Below are 26,620 nucleotides of genomic sequence, written 5' to 3' on the forward strand. Positions count from 1 at the left end.
CACAAATTTGGAAATGTATCGATACCCTAAAGATTTTGACAGTTTTTGAAAGGTGTCAGGACTCCAATATTTCAAAGCTATTCTGCTGATTCTTCTGAAGATTTCTAATCAAAGTATTGAAGTTTACATGTGTACATATACATGTAGGCAAATTTCTCGACGGGTGGTTTAGCCTCTATGGAAAACATTTTTGCCTTTTAACTTCTAAATTGTTGATCTAAAGTGTATAAAAGTATACATATTTCGAATGGAAATTAGCTTACAAATCCAGTGGTGGCGTCAGATTAATTTTAAAATGTTCAATTTTGGAGAAAACCATCAAAAACCGTGATTTTGACCCAAAATTTTATGTTAAACCGTAACTAATTATTTTTTCAGTAAAAAAAAATTTCTTATTGATTTTCAAAAACTAGATATAAAAATCTAGGATCTGTTTTTTTATTTTTTTCAATTTTGACCATCTTTTAGAAATATTTCAAATTTGACAGTTTCAGCCTAGAATTACATGTACCGGTATTAAGTGCTGACGACTCAAAAGTTTTCCGGGCTGCGCACACATTCTTTAATTTTAAACACTCAAAATGGCTTGATTCTTGAGTTTGTGTAGGAGGAAGGGGGGGCATAAATTTTTTTGACCCAAGATAGGGGGGTCATAAAACATTTAGCCTGCGATAGGGAGGAGGGTCATAAAAAATTGACTCCAGTCCAGTCACCGACATAATCATGAATCCCTTCCCAAAGAAAATGACATCCTCCTTAGGGAAGACATTGTGGTGCAACCATGTGGACTAGTGACTGCATACATTTATCTCTGATGACCCAAAAGGAGGATGAGTATTGATCCATTATCAATTAATCAATTGTAAAGTACAAGTAACCACAGACAGTGAGAATGAAATGATCAATATTAAAAAGTAAAGAGATATCCATGGGTCAATTACCCTTTCACCAAAAAAAAGTGGCAACTCCAATTTATTTATTTCATATTAATTACACATTTTTACCGCACTGACTTGTAAAACGAAAGAAAGTGCAGAAGGTATCTGGTTTCATGTACCCATACCCAGTGTATGCACAATGCAGAAGGGTACCCAATGATATCTTTTTAAATACCGTAAGTATTAATTTTGTTATCTGCAAAATCTAATCCTGAGAACTAACCTAAGTAATAATTGATTCTTGCTGATTTTTAGCCTTTCACTATTTTGATACTGATTACTCAGTCAACTCAAACATTCTGATTTTTAGAAAGCTGTACATAATTTATTCAAGATAATGCAATTGAAATCTTTGAAGATGTGGTGAAATGACTGAAATCCATTCCTACTTTCTGTCAAGTGACCTGATATAGATGGACGTCTGCATGCTTCAAATTGGAAGAATGAATACCAGTAGTACTAGCTAGCCAACCGTCTGGCCGTCATTTCAGACAGCCAGTATGCTCCTGAGACGGGCAAAATTAATGCCTTTGACAGATGCTATATTATATAAATTGTATGTTTTGAGAGGCTAATTGACCTTTTTAGTAAGGCCATATCAGTAGGGCCTACATATTTGAACTCTTTGAACCCCCAGTGGGCTATAGATGTCTGGTAAATGTATTTAAAGGTTAAATTAGGACAGGCAATTTTATTCAAATGATGGGCAACCTTCAATTTCTAGCTATGTAAGACCCTGACCAGTACTAATGCTGGTTTCATACTACCCTGCCGCTTGCCGCTGAGCGGCGTGGCGCATGCGCATTGCAGACAAACGGACACAATAAAGGCTTGTCATTGGTTGAAACGCCCTGCCACTTGCCGCAGCGGCAGGAAAGTATGACGGGCGGCGGCGCTTAGTCTGAAACGCTAGAAGCAGGGCAGTTCTGTATACATTTCAGAAACTTTGATTATCCAGATCTTCTAACTTATGGAGGCATGGATTTTGAACACTTGTGTATATTATGTATTTGAAGTAGTGATGGGTTTGTATAAAACCTGAAAATTTAATTCCAATCACTAGACGTAACTTTACAAAGGGTCCCTGTAGTTTATCCCTATTACATACACATACAGTACTTACGAAGGGTACCGTTCGTGAGTAAGTTTAGTGAAATGGAACTTGCGACTTGTTGTAAGTTGCGAACGATTTCGAGACTTACGAAGCTTCGTAAAGTTTAGTGAAATGGACCCCAGGTATACAATCAGGTATCATGTACAATGTACATATATAAAATGTATGTACAGTGTAAATCCAGGCAAGCATACACATACAAAATATTTTAAAAAAACCCATAAAAATAAAAAATTACACTGTAGTCAGGGTCCCTGGCTTGCTCGAGAAACACTAGTATAATCAAATTAAGTAATTCTTGGCCAAACTGTAACATGCGCATGCATTGCGTCCATGTATGTAGTGTACCAGGGCCGTAGCAAGGTTGAAAAATGTGGGGCGGCCATCATAATGTGGGGCGGCCATCATAATGTGGGGCGGCCAAAATACAAATATATGCCCTAATTGAAACACATGTATAAAGAAAAACATATCAAATTTCTCAAAAAGTGGGGTGGCCATGGCATCCCCAGCCGCCCCGCTTGCTACGGCCCTGTAGTGTACTAAGCGTGTACACTGTGGTATTGGCTTGCCCACCCTGGCAAAGAGGTCTGGCTACGCCAAATTTGAATTCACCTGGCATACCTTAATTTTGATTTATGGTCGTGCGTCATGAATTGGGGTATAGGAAAAGGTGGTGGTGTTACATTTTTTTAAAAATTTCAGGACGTTTTGGCCCAGATCTCAAGAATGTAGAGGGCTACTGAACTAGAAATGGTCTCATTTTGTTGCTAATTTATCTACCTAAAACTGTGGAAAGTAAAAACTTCACACTGTATTTACTTTTTGAGATATTGTAATTCAAACGATGCAAAGTCAGGGGTGGTGGTGCCTACGGTTGAGGTGCCTACGGTTGAGGCGTGTGTTAAAGTATAGGGAATATTGATTTTCAGTGCCTCTCAAATTTATTTTTTACTGTAACTTCATAACCCAGCAAGGTATTAGGATGGATTATGTACCATTGTTTTGGTATTTATGTCTAGTAGGTAACTTGACCAATTTTACTCCAAGCTGGTTTAATTTGTTGTTAATGTGCTGCATTCTGTGTCATGTGTTCTAGGCTGTTCCTATACGTTACTGTACGGTACTAAGTATGCATTTGTGCTCCGAAATGTTCTGAATGTCATATTTCTTGAAGAAGTTACCCTCTTTCTGTAAAAGTTAATATTTTTTAGAAGGAAATTTGATGAGGAATTCAAATATGCCATTGGTTTTTGTGTAGGACATGAAGGAAAAAATTTTTGATTGATAATGTCATAAAAATCATAAAAATTTATGTACGACTTTTGAACACCCTGTATCTCAGTTAGGCTACATAACTCATCCTTACAAGTTTGCTTTTTTTGAGAGCCTACAATGTTATTAGCACATCTAAAAAGGTTTTAGAAGAACAGGTGTTTATGTTAGTGAGTAAGAGAGGAACCAATTTTTTTACTTTCTGAACGAAAATGTAACTTTTCCACCCTATATAATATTTGTGGCACCCTGTATATCAACTTAAAAGTTGAACAATTGTCTTCCTTACACTTTCAGCTTTATGATGATATAAAAATTGTAGGTTTCTGACAAACATGAGATGAATTGCAATCATTTTTGTGTGAAAGCGTGATTATTTTTCTAATTTTGAGCATGTAACGCATTTGGCCCCCAATTCATGACACACAACCTTATAGCAACAAATTTGCTCATGGAGAATATGCTCGAACAATCCCTGGCAGATTCCCTAATAGCGAACTAAATCACTAAATTAAAGTGTGTCTCCGACAACCCTGTTTATTTGAAGCTTTTGATAAAAAATTACAGAAAAAAAGTCCTTGACCATGTTGACAATATTGAAATGAAAGCTTACTTTTTTTCAGTTTTGTTCTTCATCATGTTTGTTGACATCTCACTGTCTAGATGACTTCTCAAATGAAAACAAAATTCGATAGTTTGTCATCAGTCTGTGGGTATAACGAAATTGCTACTGACTTCATGATGATGGAAAATATCACCCATTTTAAAACTCCACCTTTACACGGGACGTCAGCCAAAATTGTGCAGCATAGCAGCCGGCAGTCGCCAGGGCCTGGCAGTCGCCACAGACTCGGTAGCCTCCTCTCGATCGTGAAATGAAATTTTCTGCGTTTCTTCCACACCCAGCAAAAAAATAAAGATTATGAATCAGAGTTTAATTAGCACTTCACATTTTGGATGCACTGTCATCACTCAAAACGACGGCTAGGTCATATTTTCAGGCACAAAAATCCGGGCAAAAAGTTTCTGCTTCTACCCCAGCGTGACAGGTACCAAAAATGACAACAAAGTAAGTTTTGTAAACAGAAACCAGCACGCGTATGTACCATTATTGCACAAAGGGAATGCACTAGTGAAGTGAGGCGTAAATAGTTAGGCTATGGGAAACTCCGAATAACTGTCTCTTATACCAGCCGCATTGGCTGGTATGGTATAAGGCTGGAGAAACCATCACTTTTTTAAAACAAACAAAAATTGTGCCAAAAAATGCCAAAATTAAAAGGTTGCAGAACTATCAGAAGGCTAAAAGATAAATGAAAACTAGTGGCAAATGGTGGTCATAGACAGGGCCCGTGGAAGGTTTTGGAAAGGGGGTAGGGGCGAAAGTAAAATGTAATGAATGGCCACAGAGTGGGATATGCCCCCCCAGAAGTAATAAAAGGTTGGAAAATTAAGACCTAATTGAAGCGATTTGGTGGACAGTTTTCGTGTAAAATTTTAGTTTAAACGCAGTGTCTGAGGGGGATGTGCCCAGTGGCGTAGATTTCTTTTTGACGTTGGGGGGATGGGGTTGGAAAACATTTTGCCCCCCATAGTAAAAATTACGAAAAAAATATCACTTTTTGCAGCAATTTGGGGCAAAATTTGTTGATTTTGCCCCCCCCCCCAAAATTCACTTTGCCCCCCCGAAAAAAATTCCTGGCGCCGCCACTGCTTGTTTAGCCACTACGCAGGAGGGGGGGGGGGGCTCTGAGGGGGATGTTCCCCCTGAGAAGTTGGAAAATTTTGCAAAATGAAGGTCCAATAATTATTAAAAGCTATTTGGTGCATCATATTTACACTATTTAAATCATTGCTTTAAACAGAAAAAAGGGCCCAAACTCTTTTTGCAAAATTTTAAATGTTACACAAGTCCATTGACACTTTGCAAGACTATAAGCATGTATATGGATCGATGTTGAAGTTGGCTATTAATGATGGCAGGCCTATTTCAGGACCTAGTTGACCTACTTCCGATCGACCCGACTGTGCGGGTTTTTAGGCATGGGCCTACTCAATTACGTGCAATTTAACTTTTTCTCTCCTCCTTTTTGTCCTTCCTCTTCTTTTTCCCCCCTTCTTCTTCTCTTCGCCCCTCTGCCCCCCCTGCTTCCGCAAGTAGCTGGGGCGTGTTAGTGTTGTGGAGATATCTGACCCCTGCAAATGTTCCAAAAATTTTCCCCTGGTCAAGTTTGTTGTCACCAAATGAGTCCCGTCCCGGGAGTCCCGTACTCCAGAAAAGATTTGACCCCAGATGATCTTTGACCTTACCCCTGCAAAATGTTCCGACATGTTCCCCTGGTCACGAGGTTTGTTGTCACAGAGATTGAGCCCTGTACCCCTTACAGATGTCCAGATATTGAAATTTTAAGATTTGATCCCAGCTGACCTTTGACCTGACCCCTGCAAAATGTTCTGAAATGTTACCCTAGTTATGTTTATTGTCACCAAATTTGAGCCTCGTACCCACAGAGGAGAGAGAAAACAGAGAGCGTACCACCAGTCAAAGTCCCTGTGTATTGTATACAGCGAGTTCTCGCATATTCATGAGGGCCGATTGTTTGATCATGCCGTGTGTCAAACAATCACGCCAGCGCTGCGTGCCTTCGCGTATACGCAATAGAGCATTGCGTGCTTTCGCGATTACGCGATAGACCATGAAAATACGTGGTAATTGAGTAGCAGTCTCGCCTGTCGCATTTCATGGAACAATCGGCCCTCATTAAAGGATGATGCGGAGACTTTGACTGGTGGTATGGGCTCTGTTTTCTCTCTCCTCTGTGCTCGTACCCCTTACAGATGTCCAGAAAATGCATTTCTCAGATTTTACCTCTGCGTGACCTTTGACCCGACCCGTGCAAAATGTTCCCCTGGTCGTGAGATTTGTTGACAATGAGCCCCATACCCCTTACAGATGTCCAGATAATGCAATTGTAAGATTTTACCCCCTTAATGACCTTTGACCCCAATTCTGTGCACACATTATGGGCACTGGGTATAGCCGATACATGTGCAAGTTACGTAACTATAGGGTGTAACACGTAGGAGGAGAAGCATTTTGAAGTTTTGTTGCCAGAAGAAGAAAGTACGGATAGGATTAGAGTACCCCCCTGCTAGGTATTAACGACGAGGAACAAGATCATGAATGAAATACACAAGACCATCACAGAAGAAAAACTCCCAAAAAATACTGAATACTGTTGAAGACATCCATAGGCATAGGGGGATGGTCCATACAAGTATTATAATGAAAGCACTGTTGCAATTAACACTGGTATGATAGTGGTATCAATTATTCAGATAAAAATTATTGCACACAGTACATATCAAAAAATACATACAATTATGCATGTTTCTCTCAATTGCAATGTTTACTGGTGTCAACCTTATCTGTTTCATGGTAGTTGGCTTCTGTTATATAAACATTTTTATTACTGCTAGAAAAACTAGCAGAGCCTCCGGGCGGTATGAAAGATCGAATGAAGAAATACGCATGGCTATGAATATGTGTCTTTTCGTCCTTTCAGATCTATGTTGCTGGGTACCCACGGGGGTACCCATTGGGATATTATCTATTCTTGTCCAGGCTGATGCAGTTGAACTAAGCCCTACAGCATATGCCTGGATCAGGCCCGTATGCAGGGGGGTGCGGGGTGCGACTGCACCTCCCCAAATTTGCAAAAGTATACAAAAAGTCCCAAAATTTCAGAATTTTTCTAACGAGCAAAAAAATCAGGTTTTTTACACCTTTTTGGTCAAAAAAGGTCCAAATTTGGGGAAGAAAGTCCACTTTTCACAAAATCGCCCTCCCCCCCCCTTGGGAAAAAAGTCCACTTTTTCAAAATCAACACCCCCCAAAAAAAAATCCTGCGTACGGGCCTGGCCTGGATAGCAACATTTGTGCTGCCAATCAATTCTACCATCAATCCGTTTTTGTATACTTTTGCTGGGTTTGTCTTTGACAAAATTAAATGTCCAAGTTGTAAATAAACGGGGAGGTCAGGAAGAGAACATCGCAATGAGAGGAACAAGCACAGATTGAAAGAATTACAATCCACAAACAAATTTGAAGACACATCAAAGATTACATGGTTTTTCAATCAGATTTGTAAATTTGGAAAATGTTTTTTATTTATAATCAATTCAGCTCATTTTTCCTTCAGATGTGCCAAAGTCATAATGTACAAGTTCTTTTATAGTTACAATTCTCCGATGGGTATATTTCGACTACATATCTGGAAACCTCACCCTATTGAAAACAGGTCCTATAAAAATAAGACCAAGAAGTGCAATGTCATTATCGAAGATGACATCGTGTTTTCCATTCACATCTCCAGGATTACATTATCATTTCCAGACAGTATGTCATTTTTATTATAAGGGGCTGTGCAATAATTATGAACCCTGGGGAAGGTAAAATTGGGGGGGGGGGGGGGCAAGAAATTTTTGGCAAGCCGAAAGGGGGGGGGGGCAAGCAATTTGTGGCCAGCCGAGAGGGGGTACAGAAACGCTTTAATATGCAAGTTTTCCTGCTCGCTGCACTCACAACCTATATTTAGACCATTTAAGGTTTGCAAATTGGGATCCATAAATTGGCATGTGTAAATGGGCAAAGATTTTTTGGCCAGCCGAGAGGGGGAGCAAGCGAATTTTGGCGAGCCGTTTGGAAATTTTACCCCCACGGGGCTCATAATTATTGCACAGCCCTAAGTCAATTTCCCAATTGTTCATAGTTCAAGGTACGCGATGGTGATTAACTAGCACATGAGGTGAAGTCTCACCCCTTCTTCACCCTCGATGACCAATTAGCAAACCGTATTATAGTTATGATTAGAGACTGACCGATCAGATCGGGAGCTTCCTAATCGGGCCGATTATTAGCTTATCGGTAGTGATCTGCATCGGCCGATTTTTCCTTCATCCGCCGATGTAATGCACCGATCACCCAACATCATGAAAGTAATTGTTGAAGCTTAACAAGTATTCATTTATTGGTATATTTCTTTCTTTAAATCAAGCGAAATTTAGCAAAAGAACAAGCTTTGTAGGCGATAAACAAATATAAAATCATATCGTGATTCAGGCACGCAGCTGAGATAATCAGGTAATTCCCCGCATGCATATGTACAATTGTAGTTCTTACTTCCGGGTTACACACGTGCGTGTCAGATTGGAGAGAGCTACGGGCCATGTGCAAAACTCAACACTTCCGGGTTACACACATGCGTGTCAGATTGGAGAGAGCTACGGGCCGCGTGCAAAATTCAACACTTCCGGGTTACACATGTGCGTGTCAGCTACGGGCCGTGTGCAAAACTCAATACTGACTTAAACACAATATTAAAATGGGGCGATCGAATGATTCGACGGACTCGGATATCAGGGGGAAAAGGTAAATTGAACTTAGAATAATCATGGTCAAATTAAGTATTGTAAATTAGCACGGGAGTGTAGTTTTGTGCTCAGAGCATACATAATTATGGTAATACTTTGCGTACAAGTACCCTTTCAACATACAGGTGAAATTTACTCATGGCGATGGCAGCCATTGTTTACAATTGGGGAATTGGTAATCGGTGATCGAATCGGCAGATCAAAGAGGGAATTGATCGGCCAATCGGCCGATTCAGATAGGGACCTGATCGGTCAGACACTAGTTATGATTGTTGATCAGCCAGTCAGTGTGATTGTTTACCACTTCTGTGTTCACTCTCATATAAGCTCATGCACGGCACATATCACAGAATTGGGAAATCTAATTTAGTCTAATTATGCAAATAATCTTGTAAAGTACCTTATTTACTTTGAAGACTATGTACCATTTACATCTAAATATTAATATAGATGATGATTGGCTTTGGTAGGTACTACATTTATGATATTATAAGTATTGTTTGTGAATAATATGGATCTTCTATCTGGATAATCTATGACAGCTATGTTAGATGACAGCTATGTCAGATGTCCCCATGTTTTTCCTTCACTCACTGACACAGGTAGAGGAACCTACAAAATAGCAAGAACAAATATGTATAGGGTAAAAGTGATTTGTAGTTAAGTTTCACATGTATATAAGTAAGAAAACACTTGATGTAGAAATTAATGGTCAAATAAAATCAGGTTAGTCTCACACTTGATTTTTTTTCTGCATGACACGCTAGCAATTTCAACTGGCCCATATGTATCAGCAATAGCTGCCCTATAGTCATTTGACAATATTTGCATTCTATATGTGACCTGCTACCACGAAATCAGCGTAAAAGTCGCCGCAAGTTTATACTCATTTTGTTGAGTTGGTAGTTTCGAGATATTTGGTCTGACTAAGTTGATGTCCTTTGTTTGCCGCCACCTGTACAAGCCAGTAGTATTATCCTTCGTGAATGGCCCATTGTGCCCCCATTCACAAAGGACATACAGACATACTTAGTGGCTTTAACAGGTGAGTGAACACCAACACAGTAGCCAGGGCGTTTTGAGTGACTAACACCTTGCGACTTTACGCTGATTTCGTGGTAGCAGTTCACATATTATACACATCGAAAAAATATGACACCTGGCAGCTATTGCATATGGCGCCTGTTATACTGTCTCCTATTTGTACTGTTTCATATTACTAGTCTCAGTACTGCTGTACAGAGTGTAAACATTTTTTCTTATACTTCTCATATCATGTACATATAATATTAGTATTTGTGTCAAATATTAATCCAAACAGAATGTGGTAGATTAAAAAAACACATATTTCTCTGGAAAACTTCTCTGGAAAACACATATTTCTCTGGTTGCGTCAATTGCTAAACTTGGTGATAAGATCAACACCCACAATGTCATATTGGCAGGAGACTTTAACATGCCCAATGTGGACTGGGAAACGCTTACAGCTTTTTCGAAAAGTGGTTATTGCAAGAGGACAGCTGAGAAACTGATTGAGTTGAGTGTTGACCATGGTTTGATGCAGTGTGTGACTGAACCAACTAGAAAACATGGAGATACAGAAAGCAGTAAGCGAGCCAGCGGGGGGCAGACTGCCCCCTGACAAAAAAAAAAATGAAAATGAAAGAAAAAGTGCCCTCTGACAGGAGGGCAAAGGAAAAGAAAAGGGGCAAGGAGCTCTTTTCACCAAATTCAGCCCGAAAATACACAATTTTTCCACGCTACGCGTGCATATTGCAAACATTAGCCCTTTCCATCATGATAATGGGCGAAAATAGTGTAAAATAAAATTTTTTTTTTTGTTATGCGCGCACATCGTCCCAATAAAGCCTTTTGTCTCTATGTATTGTATGATGCAACTGTAATTTTCTTCGTCTGTGCCCCAAAAATTTAATTTTGCCCCCCTGACCAAAAAAGCTGGTTACGCCCCTGACAGAAAGCATCCTGGATCTTGTGTTCACCAACAACCCAGACTGTATTCAAAACATCATTGTCACAGATGGTATTGCAGATCACGACAATGTTGTCACTGACTTGGACATCAACCCAAAAACCAAGCGTCGTGTGAAACGTAAAGTTTACATCCGTAAAAAAGCTGACTTTTAGAACCAGTATTTTGAGACTAATAATTCCTGCATTTTAACTGTAAACGAGAAGTGGGTTCTTGTTCGGCAAAATGTCACCGACATCATGAATAAGTATGTGCCCTCCAAGATGTTGTCTTCGAGGTATAATTTACCCTGGTTCAACTCTAGTCTACGCAAACAGTGCAGAAGAAAGAAGAATTTGTATAACAAAGCAAAGAAAAGTGGTAAGGCCTCCGATTGGGAAGTGTTTGCTGAAGAAAGAAAGAGTATGAAGAAAAATCTTCGCAGGGCTTGTGCTACATATCAGAGCGATTACCTTGAGACATCTTTGAAAGAGCAACCAAAATCCTTTTGGACTTAAATTAAAAATCTCCGTACAGAGCATCAGGGGATTGCTGACCTCAAAGTTGGAGACAAGACAATTAGTGACAACAAAGAAAAGGCTTCAATATTAAACCAACAATTCTCCAGTGTGTTTACGGAGGAGGGGCGTGGTGAGGTACCTTCTCTTGGTGCACCTTTACCAGACATTACCAAGCTTGTCATCACTACTGAGGGGATTGAAAAGCAGCTTCTTGGTATGGACCCATCAAAATCGCAGGACCCATCAAAATCGCAGGGCCCAGATGAGTTGCCTCCTTGGTTCCTGATGGTTGCATCAGAGCTTGCACCAGTATTGAGGGACCTGTTTCAGTCTTCAGTTGACACAGGAGAAGTTCCTACTCAATGGAAAGAAGCCAACATAACAGCCCTTTTCAAGAAAGGCAGCAGAGCAGACACCAGTAATTACCGGCCAGTTTCATTGACTGTGGTGGTTTGCAAAATTCTCGAACACATAGTCCACAGTCATGTCATGGGCCATCTGGAGAGGTATAACATTCTCACCGACCAGCAGCATGGGTTTAGGGCGAAACGTTCCACCGAAACACAACTCATCCTAACCAATCATGACATTGCTAGTGAACTCAATTCTAAAAAGGAAGTCGACGTTGCCATCTTGGATTTTTCAAAGGCCTTCGACAAAGTGACCCACCGTAGACTGTTTTATAAACTCAGCCATTATGAATAACCGGAAGCCTACTCAAGTGGGTGGAGAGCTTTTTAACTGGCCGTTCCCAGCTTCTTATCCAGCTGCAGTTATTTCTGGCGTACCACAGGGTACGCTAACAGGACTGTTGTGGTTTTTGCTGTACAGGGTGTCCCAGAAAAAATTACCGAGTGAATAAAATTGAACGTAAGTCGAGGACTAGACATCAGAATCAAATAATTTAAATTTTAGCGCATAGCCTATTTTATTGTGCATCACATACAATAATTTTATTTGATTCAGTTGAATGGTTGCAAAGAAATTAACAATTACATAATGCGCGTATCAATGCAGTTCATTCCAAGTTTGATCAACAGGCACCTTTTCATACTCGCTCATCGCTTCCTAAAGTTTGTGTATCTCATTCAATTTAGTCCACGTTATCTATTTTATAATCCGACGGTGCTATGTTATTCATGCTTTCACTGAAGATGAATAACAGTTTGTCCGAGAAAATTTTGATTTCTGCAATTTGAAGCTTTCCAACTTTAATTCTTTAAGTTGTGCAAATATGTTATAGTTTAACTTTCCAAAGAACAATTGAGCCAAGAATTACAATGAACAAGTTTTAAAAAAAAATAGAACTTTGCATTACAAATTCTTGGAAATATTCCAAAAACATTAATGTGTGTGAGAAAGTTTTAAGCCAGATGGAATTCTTTATGCAATAACAATTCTTTATGCAACATTTATATCAAAATTAAAGAAAAGAGATATTTGCAAGTACTGAGCATCATCTTGCATGCATCTTTCATTTTCAATATCGTGGAGGTTTTCAAATTTAAACATTTTAAATTTAAAAATTTAATTCAAAACCTAATTAAATGTTTTGTAAGAAACAGATTATTAAAACACAAAACCGAAAAAGGATTTCACGGAACAAAATATGAAGCTCATTGACAGTTAACCATTAGTGCGCATTGTGTTGAATGATCTTTCTTTCAAACTTGGAATGAAGTGAATTGACGCATGCGTTATGTAATCGCTCATTTTTTCGCAACCAGTCAACCCCTCTACCGATTACAGTAAAATTAGCGTATAAGATGCAGAATAAAATGGGCTACACATTGATTTTTAGATTTTTGGATTCTGATGTGTACCTCTCGACTTAAGTTCAACTACATTTGCCTGGTAATTTTTTCTGGGACACCCTGTATATAAATGATCTGCCTAATCAACTGCGGTCAACTTGTCGACTGTTTGCAGACGATTGTTTACTCTATACTCCTATATTGACGGCAGTGGAAACACCAGTATTTTGCAAGACGATCTCCAAACCTTAGAGAAATGGTAAGAGGACTGGCTAATGAGTTTTAATCCCAGCAAGTGTGCTTCAATGTCCATAGCAACCAGGGCTCCAACCAAGCGTTACTACACTTTCTGTGGGCAGCAGCTGGAGAGTGTGACATCTCACCCTTATCTGGGAGTAGAAATTACCAACACTCTCAATTGGGGAACACAGACCAGTCTTAGTATCAAAAGGCCCAGAGAGCAATGGGTGTTCTGAAGAGAAACCTTGCTGACTGCAGGCAGGAGGTGAAAGTCACTGCTTACCAAGCCATTGTTCGTCCTTTACTTGAATATGCTACCTCAGCCTGGGATCCCATGAAAAACACAATATCAACGCTTTGGAAAAAGTGCAGACCCAAGCGGCTCGTTTCTGCATGAAAGAGTACAGCCGTATGCCTGGAACTGTCACCCAGTTAATGGCAGACTTCAACTGGCAGCCTCTGCAGACCAGAAGGAAGATTGCCAGAGTTATTATGTTTTATAAAATGGTCAACAGGTTGGTTGACATTGACCTACAAAACTACGTTGTGAAGACAAACAGACAGACGAGAGGACATGAGATAGAAGGTGGCGGCTTGGAGAGACTCCTTCTTCCCAACGACTGTAAAAGAATGGAATGAGCTCCCTCCATCGGTGGTAAATTGTAATAGTCTTGAGAGTTTTAAGTCAGCAGTTAAAGACCACTACCAAACTAAAAGTAAAAATTAAAATTTAATGCAAGCATCATTCAGAGGTTTATACACAGTTAGCGAGATGCGCCGAGAAATGATGTCTTGCTGACTATACAGATGAGATGAGATGAAAACTGAATCTCAGTATTTTTAATGTGTTGTGTCATTACTCTGAAGCTCATTACTCCTAAGTTAAATAATGTACCCCAAGGAAAAGCAGAAAACAGGCAAACAGGGTTCTTGATTCTGAAAGGTTTTTTCTTCCTTTCTCTTTTTCAAGTACAAATGCAGGCATTAGGATAGAAGTATACTGTATACGGTATACAGTATTCGCTAAACAATATCCGCTCCTATACTCCTATGTGAACTCAGCCTGATCGAATGAACGTATATCGTATAGCGAATAGCGTATACAATATACTTCTATGAGATCACAGCCTTATGAACCCCAATTCACAACAAAAAAGAGAGAATACACAAATTTGTTTGTCCTTCATCATGTCCTTGGGGTGTGCAGAAATGTGAAGAAGCAACACAATTCCTTTTCATGGAATATCCAAAATTAGGGTTGGTATTAATAAATTAGGGTTGGTAGTTGGTACAGTCAAACTTTATTTCTTCTTCCAAATATGACCTTTTTTTATATACCCTTTTTTTTAATCTTACCTTTAGAACTACTTTTGGTCCACACAATGTGGCAGTTGCTTCCATCACAGTCTTCAAGATATCTATAAAAGAAATAGGAATCATTAATATTTTGAGCAACCTACTCACAATGAGATGTTGATTTGTGTGGTGCGAGCTTGTGATACAGTGGCCAAAGGTTAGAATAGAGTCCGAAGTTTTCCGTTTTACGGAAAACGGAAGAAAATCATGGAATCGGAGGTACAACACGGAAAATGACATTTTTGTATGATGTGACAACAATTGTTAAAAGATAAGAGAAATAAATGTTACTTAGCATGAGTGAGTTGTGTATGTCAATTTTTATGATAAAATACTGTTTAATAATACCAAAATAAAGGTATATTTCCAAGACATGAACCCCCTATATGGCTCCAAACATCGTAATAGTCAGCCTATTATCGTGGAATATTCCAATCAGAGCATATTGAACACTTTATTGTGACATTAATATCATTGTTTATACATTTTAAGCTTTATTCATGACGCGGATTTACAAATTTTACAACACGGATTACAACACGGAAAATGGATTTTAGAAAACGGTAAACATCGGACTCTAGGTTAGCCTAATATATTGAAAATAGGACCCTCACTTTTTATCTGCTCCCAGCCTGGACCACCTCTTGGTGGCTCAGGGTGTGTATGTGTATGGGGTGTATCAAAGTTCTTGTTCTTGATGCATTTTCATCAATAAACCATGGATGTACACAGTTCCTTCTCAAAGAGGCTAGATAACCTAAAATGCACGTAAAAGTGCATGGTCTGCTACAGGTGGTATACGACAAGTGGCGATTGCTTGGATGCAAACCAGGGTGTCCACAGTTAAGACATCTGATGATGTATATCAAGTATAGGACCACTGGACCATGGTATGTGAGATACTGGAGTTTGTGAATGTGTGCTCACAATTAAATAGCACTCTAGGCGTTCACTTTGACATCCCCCCATATTACATATTGACCACCTCTCGTATAATATGTACAATTAAGTACATTATGATTTTCAAATCACTTCATTACAACACAAACATTGGGTTTTTTTAACTATCGTCAGGAAATGAGTCCTGGATTTCTGAAGTCCACTTTCCTAAAATCAGTAAAAACTAACCTTTGAGTTCTTGTAGATGCTGATCTGGGACTTCTAAGAGAAGCTCATCATGGATTTGAACCAGCAATCTATGATGTAATAAAAACAAAATGGCATGACATTTTACATCACATTGTCAATGCTACAACTAATGCATGTCACACACACACACCACCCTACACACCAGTTAGTTAAATATACACAAAGACCACAGATGGAAATTGTCTTATGCTTTCACTGGCAGGATCATCAATTGATTGCCACCTGTCTTGGGGAGTTTCGGTCCACTTATAACCAAGACTCCCTTGTGGTGGGGGCCGGCAGTGAAAACTAAAACTATGCTTCTAGCATCTGCTGCTAAATAAATAATCTGCTTCTCATGTATCGGGCACAAGCCAGCCAACCAAAAGAAGAGATCAAGCACCAGTTAGCACACATACTACGACAGCTTGACAAAGCAAGATGCTTTGCCCATATGGGAATACGCCATCACCATCAAAAGGGGGATCTGTGTATATGTACCCCCAGATGACCAAACTAGTCTGTAGCAAACAGACGGGATCTGACGCCTCTAATCCTACCATGCAGCTGCAATTACTTAACCATAGCTAACTGGAGTTGATATCCACAACCCCCCCCCACCACCACACATACCGAAACAAACACACTTTACAGGTAGGTATATAAATGCATCAAATGTGATGCAGATATGCCACCCAGCTCCACTCAAAAAGAGCAGGCGCTCCCAATCCACAAAGGTCCACTTTTTAATATTTTACCCCAAAAGTAGGAGAAAAATGGACAAAAAATTAATGGTCCACTTTTGGGAGGTAATGTGTTCAAAAAGGGCAATTTTTAGGGGGTTTAAGCTCCACTTTTACATACAAAGGTCCACTTTTTGGAAGTTCTGCACACCCCAAAATAAATCCTGTGTATGGGCCTGTTCAGATGGAGTCAAACAAATTGAAAAGGTTATGAATGAAGATAATGACTTTGTTTCAGTTATTTTTCAGGTATTGTGAAAAATCTAAAAGTTTGCTTAAACCTCAGATATCCTTTGGTGTCATGTGTTTCAAAAGCAAAATGTTTAGATTTCTCACAATGCACTCAAAGCAACTAATGCGCAGTCAATATCCTCTGGTACTATTGGTAAATTATGTTTTACAAGTCCAATTATTTACTCATGTTTTAGACGTTTCACCTTCCGATTGGAAGATGAAACGTCTCAAATGTGAGTAAATTATTGGACTTGTAAAACATAATTTACCAATAGTATGATATCTAACAGTCCTGATGAACTTATTCAAAGAATATCCTCTGGTGTCTACAATACCGCCCTACATTACACCCAGTCATCACCCATTGTTCATCATTACCTTGCCTTCAGGTGAGGCATTGTAGCCAGTTTATGCATCACTTGTATCATTGCAATCTTGCAGATATCTGCTGCTGAACCTGTATATCATCAACAAAATGGAAACATTTCTTAAAGGGGATGTATATATCAGATATATATTTGCGGGATATCGGACACACAGCACCTTTAATCCACAATTTTCATGAACCCCCAGTTAAAAACACTGCTCCTCACAATTGCAATTGAGGCAATTTTGAAATATGGGATACAGAAATCACAGAAGCCATATGTAGCTTAGTTGCAAAATTTACACATACCCTCAGTGGGCATAGCCAGATTTGGCTCCAAATATGCAAATCAACTGCAAGTCATGTGTAATTTTGAACTAAAAAGTCTTTTTGAAATTGTTTGTTGAAGGCACTGAAACATCCTGAAGTCATTCAACTAAGTTAATAAGTTAGTGAGTTAAGAAGTAGCCTATACTCTTTATTATCTGAGCTTTCCACTTTACCTTGCACAACAAAGTTGACAGCCTGTCTCTCAGCATAAGATCTTGCATGGAAGTTACTCGAGTTGATGTTAGGTATGAGTCGAAGTCTGTTGAAGATAGTCCTAATTACTCCATTGTGACGCTGACAACTTGAAATGCATCGATGGCTGAAAGAGCTCACACCCTTGAATTTATCTAAAATGAGTTGATAAAATTAAATTATGATGGCAGTCTAAATGATTCACCCTAGCAGAGTGTAACACAGTGCTATATATGAGGGTTCGTGACAGAAAGGATACTATATAATTGAGCCAGAGCAAAACCAAATTCACAGCTAAGAGAAGTGATCATGAAAAAAGTTAATGGATTCAACAGCAACCAGCTGTAGTTTTGTTGCCAAGTGAGTAAGTTGCGAATTGCTAATGTTAGTAATTTTGAATTGATCCAACTGGTGTATAGAATAGCAGAATAGAAATTATGGCTTCACCCCATATGCTGTAATAATGTAGGCTGTACTTACTGAGGAAGCTCTTCATAAATGTTTTTGCCTCATCTTTGGATACTGCCAAAGTTTCTGCCAACTTTTCAGGACCTGTATAATGATAGAGAACATCTTCAGTTTCAATATCTCTTAGACTTGGTCAGTAATTTCATCACAAACACTGTAAAATAGGATACTTAAAAAAACAAACACATTTTCAGCACAATTTTCATATAATTCATAATGCACACTTCTGGTAAGACAATGGTCAAATTACTTATATTTTATTTATTTACTAGCGGGATACCCGCGCTCCGCGCGGGTCCCCGCTAGATGAGTAAATGGGAGCGATCACTAAAACAGGAGGAATTACTGAAAAGGTAGAATCATTGAAAAGGTAAATTTTATTGTTCTAAACCTGTCCCTTCTGGCAGTTCATTTAGCTTCTTTCTTTCTTTTCAGTTTCTTCTACATGGGCCTAGTTTGTTCCCATTTAAAAGAAATTGCTATTTAGTTTGTGATTTTCAGTTTCCATGTTATTTATTTATTTAGGCCTAACCGCATTCCCATTATTTTCTAAATCTGTCCTTTCTTACATTTCCCTTTTAGCTTCTTTTTTATATGCTGCTTAGCTTGTGATTTCCCATTTCCATGTTAATTCTGTTCTCATTATTTTAGCTTCTCTTTTCTTATATTTCCTGATTAATTTTAATCTAATTTTAGCTTTTTTTCCTTATGTTTCCTGATTAGTTTCTTTCTTTCCTTCTTTATTTTGCTCCCGTTTCATTTAGTTACTGTAACCATAACCTGTATCTTTTTTGTCTTCTTTTTCTTTTCTTTTTTATTCATTTTATTCTTTCTTTCTTTTTAGTTTCTTCTACATAGATCTATTTTGTTCCAATAAATATATGCTGTTATTCTCCGTTTCCATGTTATTTATTTATTGATGTTATTTATTATTATTTGATATTTTATAAATCTACCCTTTCTTACGTTTGTCCTGTTAGCTTTGGCTTTTTTTCTACATAGTTATTTTGTTCCCATTTTTCATATTTCCTGCTTAGGACCCAGTGCTTAATCTCGCCGATTACCTCTGCGTCGTCTCGCAGCATTTCGATGGCTCTACTGCGTCTTGCAGTTTCAAGCCGAAGCACGCCGATGAATTAATATAGTGTAGCCATATACCTGGTTGCGAATTCGCGAGCAGTTATGGGCATCGAGTTCGCAACATCTTGCCATCTTCTTGCTCTGCGGTTTGCCATTCATTACTCAAAACCTTTATATTAATGTTTATTGTAGTACGTACTTGAGTTTACTCACCGTAAGCAATTTGCGGATCAGTCGATATAATCCGCAAAGAATCAACGCACTCAAGGACACTAATTTGTAAGGGTATTGTTGTCAAGTGTTATAAGTCGGTTGCGAGAAATGTAGGAGTTGGGCCGATCAAGCCGATGAACGGGTGACTGAACATGGCTTTTCATCGAGCAGACACACATTTTGTTATCGCATATCGCAACAGTATTTTATTTCTCAGCATAGGCGCATCGGCTTGGGTCTGCGTCTTGGGTTGCGGGCACGCCGCAGACTTTATCGGCGAGATTAAGCACCCAGACCTTAGCGTGTGATTTCCCGTTTGCATTTAATTATGTTCTCATTATTTTAGCTTCCTTTTTTCATGAATTATTTATTTATTTATTTACTCTAATCCACAACCCTGTACCCATAACCCATCCATAGTAGGCCTAACCTTTTCAGTTTTGTCCTACTTTCTTTTCTTTTCTATTTCTCTGGCACGGAGCCCTCGAATTGGGATATGAAGGGGCACAGCATGGGCAAGTTAATAATTGCCTTGGATTTTCACTGAAAAGGCAAGGCAGCACGGTAGTTGTAATATTTTAAGAGGGCACATCATGGCAACTGTTGAAAATTTGAGAAGGGCACCAGGGCAATTTCTCAAAAGCGAAGAAAACACACAAAAACAGTCTGATAGATGATTTTATAATGAAGGGGCAGGGCTGGGGCACCAACGGCAACTTCATTAGAGGGCACGGCAAGTGACTGCCGTCAGTAAAGGACATATTAATATTTTGAGGGCATTATGGCAGTGGGGATAGGCACCCACGGCATTATGCCATGGGTGCCATGGGTTGATTTGAGGGCTGGGAAAGATACTTAGTACAAATGACCATGGGGATGTGCCGTTTGGTATATCAATTGCCCCCTTTTCCAGACCAATTTTTGTATTTAGGGGAAAGTTGTAAAAACTTTGGTAATTTGCATACAATTTGGCCTGCAATTATGACTGTTGGTGATGGGCCCACTTTCAAATTCTCAGCAGCACACCCCTACCCAAACCAAACTTGAGACCCCTGGTCAAACACAGAAAAAGATATATGTAATTCTATGCTGTGTCAAATATACAAAGTTTTATTTTGCATTGCTAGATACATACCTACTCCATAGATGACTGAGTACACAATCCTTTTTGTTTTCTCCCTATCAGCAGTAGTAACATCACAGGTCTTCATTCCAAGCCTGAGATTGAATAGAAGCACATCAACAACATTACTAACATACCATAATAAAGCCATACATTAAACCCAGATATCTGCGTAGATGTGGTGCATTTAGAATTTGACAATGGGAGCCTCATCCATCCTCCAGGAGGGTACTAAACTCCAATGGTCACACCTGTAGATGTGGTGCATTTAGAATTTGACAATGGGAGCCTCATCCATCCTCCAGGAGGGTACTAAACGCCAATGGTCACACCTGTAGATGTGGTGCATTTAGAATTTGACAATGGGAGCCTCATCCATCCTCCAGGAGGGTACTAAACGCCAATGCTCACACCTGTAGATGAAATTTACAGTTAGTTTTGAAAAGAGTAGTTCATAAGTCTCAACTGACTGTCCCAATCTTTCCCAGTGCAGTTTTCACTTTACAGTCTGCAGTGCCAGGGTTGAATTACACAGTATTGTACTTTGCACTTTTATGGAGGGCAGGAAGGAATCACTGAATTTGCTTTTCACATGATTTGTCAAAATATTATCCTGATTGACAAAAAAAAAGCAAGCTCAACTTACAATCATAAATTACAAGCAAACATAGCAAACTAACAAAAATATGGGAGCCTTTCATGAAAAGTGTCAAAAACAAGTAATTGATTATTATTATTTGTCCAATTTTAGTGGAAATAGCTATTCTTGAACAGAAGCAATGCATGGTGTACTGGGAATAGCTATCCCGCATTCTTGGCCTAAATATTGATTACATAAAGATGTGTCCATCTTTTCACACATCCAGACAGACATGAGGCCAATAGATGTTGTCATTATAGATCATCTTACTATGATCTATGTAATCCATCCTAACCTTTACATGGATCACATAGTTTATTTTGCCACTACTTACCATTCTGATGCAAGGTCTACAAAGACATCTTGACTGTGTTTATTATTAAACACTTTGAGCAGCACAGGATCACCAGACATGTGGGCTAGTAGACGTAGCTCAATGGACTGGAAATCTGACAAACAAATGAATGACAATTTCAATAAGTGATATTATTAAAGATCAGCATTAGATGTAGGTTTGGGGGTAAAAAGGATTAAGAAAATTTATGTTACAGGGGTTTCAGCATCCCATCCTCACACTAACATACACATCATCTTACTTTGGCTCTATTTCAGCAACTCAGACCCTGAGTGGACTCCCTACAGTCTTATGTGTTCGAACATTGTAAATGGGGTAGAAAGGGGGCGGGGCAATTCCAATTAGGCCTTGTTTTGAAGAAAAAAAATGAGCTTGTAGGTTTCTGGGCATGCCATAAATAAACATTACAACTGCAGTTAGGATTAACTTGAGGTTCAGCATGGAAGCCACTATTTCATTTTTCTTTTTAAGAATCAACTATAATCAAATTAAGTATTTCTTGGCCAAAGTGGAACATGCGCGTTGCGTCCATGTGGTGTACCAAGCGTGTACCCAGTGCAAGGCAAATGTATACTTTCTTCTGTACCGTGCTATATTCGCGTGTGATTATCGAGGAGCCACTAGCGTTCACAGTGTTCCAGTTTGGCCAAGAAATACTTAATTTGATAATACATATGTTATACCTCCAACAAAGTGTGAATAGAGTTTTAATTACTCAAATTAGTACCTGCTGCAATAAAAGTGCACCCTTCTTGGCTTGTGAACGGTTCTCTAGCCCAGATACTGAAACAATCACTAGCCATCTCATCTGAAAATAAATGAATACATAATGAATTGGATGGGTCAGTAGCTTTTATATAAGAAATCTCTGTGTAAATGGTAAGGTGAGTAAAACTGAAATGTGTGCATCTGCAATTGGATAGTGAGAATGACATAGTGGTGTATAGACAACAGGCAGGTCCAAGCCGCAGACTTGTAGTATTGGGACCCGTCATGAGTACGGGTACGGGTCCCAAGCCATGAGTACAGGTACGGGTCCGAACCCAAAATAGGGTGCGAGTACGGGTGCTGGATACGGAAATTGGGACTCGGTACGGGTCCCAGTATGGGTCTGGGTACGGGCCATGGGTGCAGGTACTTGTATGGGTCCTATTATGGGTATGGTTATAAACAAAGCTATTGTTATTGGTGTAAACATTAATTTATTAGCAATACCTTGCTGTAAATACACTCTTTGATGTCATTGATGCCACAACAAATGAATAAAACTATATTCCGCACCAAAAAAATTAGAGAAATTTATTACGTCATAATCATACAACATACATTTTAAGTTGCTATGTGTGCCTTGAGTTGCTGAGACATTTTTATTTGCTAAGAAGTACTCTCATTTACAGAAAGTTGCAAAACTGTTTTTTAGGAATTAATCAAGTACAAAAAGAGATGTAATATTGATGGTTTTAGTGAATCTAGCTTAAAGGTGGCATAATTTGGGATGCAAAATTCATGCAAATGTCTTTGTATGGACACACATACTGCACAATACTAATTTCAACATACATTTAGCAGTGATATAATTATAGCATTCAAGTTATTATTTATCTCAAAAAACATCAATTGGATCTCAAAGTTGATCCAAAATTGGTAGACTTAATTAATTGTCAATTTTCCAAATAAGTGGAGCCTTCCATGCACATCCACACATCCCTGGCACACACCAGATTATCCAATTAGCTTAATATAATTATTATCATTAATTATGTACATCATCAGGATAAGTATGACCAAGATTTAATAATACTTTGCCTAAAATGCTCCTATAAATCATAAATTTCTCAGGTAAAGGAACTCTCCGATTCATGTAACTCAGATGCATATTCCAACACAGAATCTGTGATCCCAAGTACATGGCGGAAAGTGTTCACTGCTCACACCAGTCATATTATCATGTAGTTCTTCACGTGTGCACTTGTGCATGTAGGGGAGTGTGTTCGGATGGGGAATATTAAAATGATGAATAAAAGCTATGAACACGATAACTTGAAATTCACCACAAAAAAACAATTTCTTGAAATGTTTTTCCAGTTTGCTGCTTTTTGCTGTATCAGTCAGAGTGTGAATGCGACATGTAATTTATGTATGGGTGGCATAAAGTGTGCACATCAGGCTGGAGGCTGTCACAATGTAGGTATCTACACTGTATGTAGCCACAGATATTGATGTAGCATACACATTTTGTGTAGCCAGGGCCATATTTACCTTTTTCATGGCCCTGGGCCAGGCTAAAAAAATTTAGGGCACTGGCTATCTGGCTTAATGTGTTACTCCCCACCCAACCCCATCCCATGTAGCCTAGATTTGTTTTGATTATGATCATACATGTAGGACTCACAATGCAGTGGGATTCATGAGTGGGAAGTAAGAGTAGATCTAGCTCTGACTCTCACTTTCCTGCATGCATTTAGCTATGTACTGTATGGTACCCGTACCCATGGAGTGCGGGTCCCAGTCCATGAGTACTGGGTCCGGGTCCGAAGCCACGGGTGCGGGTCCGAAGCCAAAATAAGGTGTGAAACGGTGCGGGTACAGAGCCATGGGTACGGGCAGTGCGGAGCCATGGAGTACGGGTATCGGAAATTGGGACCCGATGCACGGGTACGAAAAATGCGGTGCGGGTACTACAAGTCTGCCAAGCCGTCATAAAACTCCCCTTATTGTAAAATTCTGTTGCGCGTACTGCTAGCGTGTGCGAAAATGCCGCACTAGTCTACGCATACACACGATACATACGCGCACCTCTACAAGCGTGTTACGCATTATCAACACTCATGATGGCGTAGGGTTGTCTACAGCCTAACAGACGGCACCCGAAATCATCTTGTTCAATCAGATTATGTGTCTACGAACTATACCACTCCCACTGACTAAGAATGAGCAATGTCAGCCTGCACCTGTGTCTCATCAAGAGACACTGCTTACTGAGGCGTTTTGGGTCAAGCTGGGAGAAAAAAATCCCAGGTCGACCTAAAATATCGTATCGCACACGATAGACCACCTAAGTTATCGTAAATCGGTTTCTCCCAGGTCGACCGTAAATTTTGGGTTGCCACATTCGGCCCGCAAACGCCAGGATTTTTAGCCAGGTCGACCATGACAAGCATGCAAATGAAATAGGCCTACATACCCGGTACGTGCCCCGACCATGGCGATATACATAACGAGTATAAACCATTGTACAGCATTCAGTCATAACTTTTGCAAGCGCCAGTGACTTGATATCTGTTTGTCTTGGCATCTAAATTAATTCACAGTCATAGGCCTAGGCCTACTCTATATTCGTATTTATTAAAGTAGGCCCACAGAGGCAAATTTAAAGAGATATATCATACTTCCAAGTTTTCTAAGTTGCGTCAACACCGTCACGATATAGGCCTAAGCTTAAGCTTACATCCAAGTTCGCATGGACGGTACTGTGAGTCTGCGACTCGATGTTTCAGATTTGTGAGAAAAAGAAAGTAATACATTATGAGAAGAGGTCACAAATAGGATCAAATAAAATAATCCAACAAAGAATCACCCTGCCTAAAGTGCCGGACATATGCCTGCATGTTTTACTTTATTATTATCCACCACGAAAGGAGTGCCAATTTCTATTAGCCTAAGCTGTCTTTCTATCAACAAGCGCGGCATCTCCCATCTTGACCAATTCGGCCTTACTGAGTTACTCCATCTATGGTTTAGTCAAGGAACAAGTGAAGCTTTGGAAGATTTTCAGCTGAAGTTTGATTCAGCCATATCAAAATGGAAGGAAGAAAGCAAAAACAGAAAGCAAGCAGGAATTAATTCAATTGGAGTCACCCATTCAGGTTATTTGCTTTTAACATACCTTTGTTTCTTTCTTTCACAATCACTATTGCCTGCTTGGGGATGTTCTGAATATTCTGCCAAATAGAAACAAACATTAATTAAGTGAAATCTGTACACACTACAATCAAAATAAGCCAAATTTGAGTCATAATGTCCACTTTTGTTGGCCAAAATCAAGTGAGGCTTTATTCACTACTGATCATTTATTTATTTCAATTTTAATGCTGACATAGAGGAGTATACCCAAATAGCAAGCAATGATAATCTTAAAGGCTCCCCATGAACAAACCAGGATGGATTGGGAACAGCCAGCTATTCTTTAGAAAACTAACTATGTTATACATGTATAGGTATGGCTTTCTATACACAGGAATGATGTTGCCTTCAAAAGATGGAGTACTAGTCTTATGGCTCATCATGTACCCAATTCCAACTGAACCATGGGGAGAGTGGAATCTGAATTTAATCCACAAATGTTGCCAATTACATTCAGACATAAAGGTAAGCTTATGTGTTACGTCCATTAAAATTGTTCAAGCAGCCAAAAAAAATATAACCAATTTGAAAGCCTTGTTGGAAGTTGTGCTGGATGGCATCATGGGAAAAGTGTTAGCCAATCAAAAAGAACTTTTTTGTTAGTCATTGGCAGACTGTTTGTGTGGAGGGAGTGGAACCAAACTGGCTGCTGAGGAGCCTACTCATATGATTACATCATGTGATTAACCAACCAGGGACACTGTAAGAAAAGCAGCAGTGCCTATGGGTTAAGTGTTGCTCACTTACTGGGCTTGCTGACTGGACTCGTCCTGTTGAGGCTGATGTCTGCTCCCAGCTTGTATGCAAAGTACCCTGATGAAAATGAGGTTTAAAAACAACACTATAGTGAAATGCTTCTGACATTTCAGACCTTGAAATTAACTGTAATACCACCAAAAACAACAACAAATTTCCATTTGCTTGCCACATCTAATGGAATGAAGTTTACTACTTTTAAAGGAATAGAAATAAAACGGGTGATAACTAAAAAAGTCACTAAAACGTGAGTCAAAAACTTCGTTTTTACTTAGGAATTGTTCAAAATGAACAACATTTACAACTAAAAAAGGTCTAAAATATTTAAATCCTGGTCATTTCAAGAGAATTCAATCTTCCATTTGGAAGAAGTAGGCTCTTCACAACATCAAAACTGGTGGCTACCAATCATTTTGATATAGCCTGTATTTTATCAAAACTTAAATATTTCATAAACAATCACTTGCTTCTCTTGAGAAAATATTGAC

At 39.1% G+C, this 26,620-nt stretch overlaps 2 protein-coding genes across 2 annotated transcripts in view; both read right to left on the reverse strand.

Moving 5' to 3' along the window:
- LOC140163092 (dual specificity tyrosine-phosphorylation-regulated kinase 4-like) overlaps window positions 1-4,379 on the reverse strand; it is a 61,615-nt gene extending 57,236 nt beyond the window's left edge. The window contains exon 1 of the mRNA XM_072186468.1: window positions 3,941-4,379. Within this exon, the coding sequence (XP_072042569.1) occupies window positions 3,941-3,978 (38 nt within the window). The 5' untranslated portion in view covers window positions 3,979-4,379. The remainder of the gene's footprint in view (window positions 1-3,940) is intronic.
- A 4,859-nt stretch (window positions 4,380-9,238) lies between these two features.
- LOC140163093 (DNA polymerase nu-like) overlaps window positions 9,239-26,620 on the reverse strand; it is a 35,971-nt gene continuing 18,589 nt past the window's right edge. The window contains exons 13-23 of the mRNA XM_072186469.1: window positions 26,124-26,189; window positions 25,360-25,414; window positions 22,201-22,281; window positions 21,453-21,567; window positions 20,491-20,573; window positions 18,075-18,146; window positions 17,576-17,749; window positions 17,084-17,162; window positions 15,729-15,796; window positions 14,601-14,662; window positions 9,239-9,372 (exon numbers count right to left, since the gene is read on the reverse strand). Coding sequence (XP_072042570.1) covers window positions 9,319-9,372; window positions 14,601-14,662; window positions 15,729-15,796; window positions 17,084-17,162; window positions 17,576-17,749; window positions 18,075-18,146; window positions 20,491-20,573; window positions 21,453-21,567; window positions 22,201-22,281; window positions 25,360-25,414; window positions 26,124-26,189 — 909 coding nt within the window. The 3' untranslated portion in view covers window positions 9,239-9,318. The remainder of the gene's footprint in view (window positions 9,373-14,600; window positions 14,663-15,728; window positions 15,797-17,083; window positions 17,163-17,575; window positions 17,750-18,074; window positions 18,147-20,490; window positions 20,574-21,452; window positions 21,568-22,200; window positions 22,282-25,359; window positions 25,415-26,123; window positions 26,190-26,620) is intronic.

Source organism: Amphiura filiformis, chromosome 10 (genome assembly GCF_039555335.1).
Source record: "Amphiura filiformis chromosome 10, Afil_fr2py, whole genome shotgun sequence".
NCBI classification, from domain to species: Eukaryota; Metazoa; Echinodermata; class Ophiuroidea; order Amphilepidida; family Amphiuridae; genus Amphiura; species Amphiura filiformis.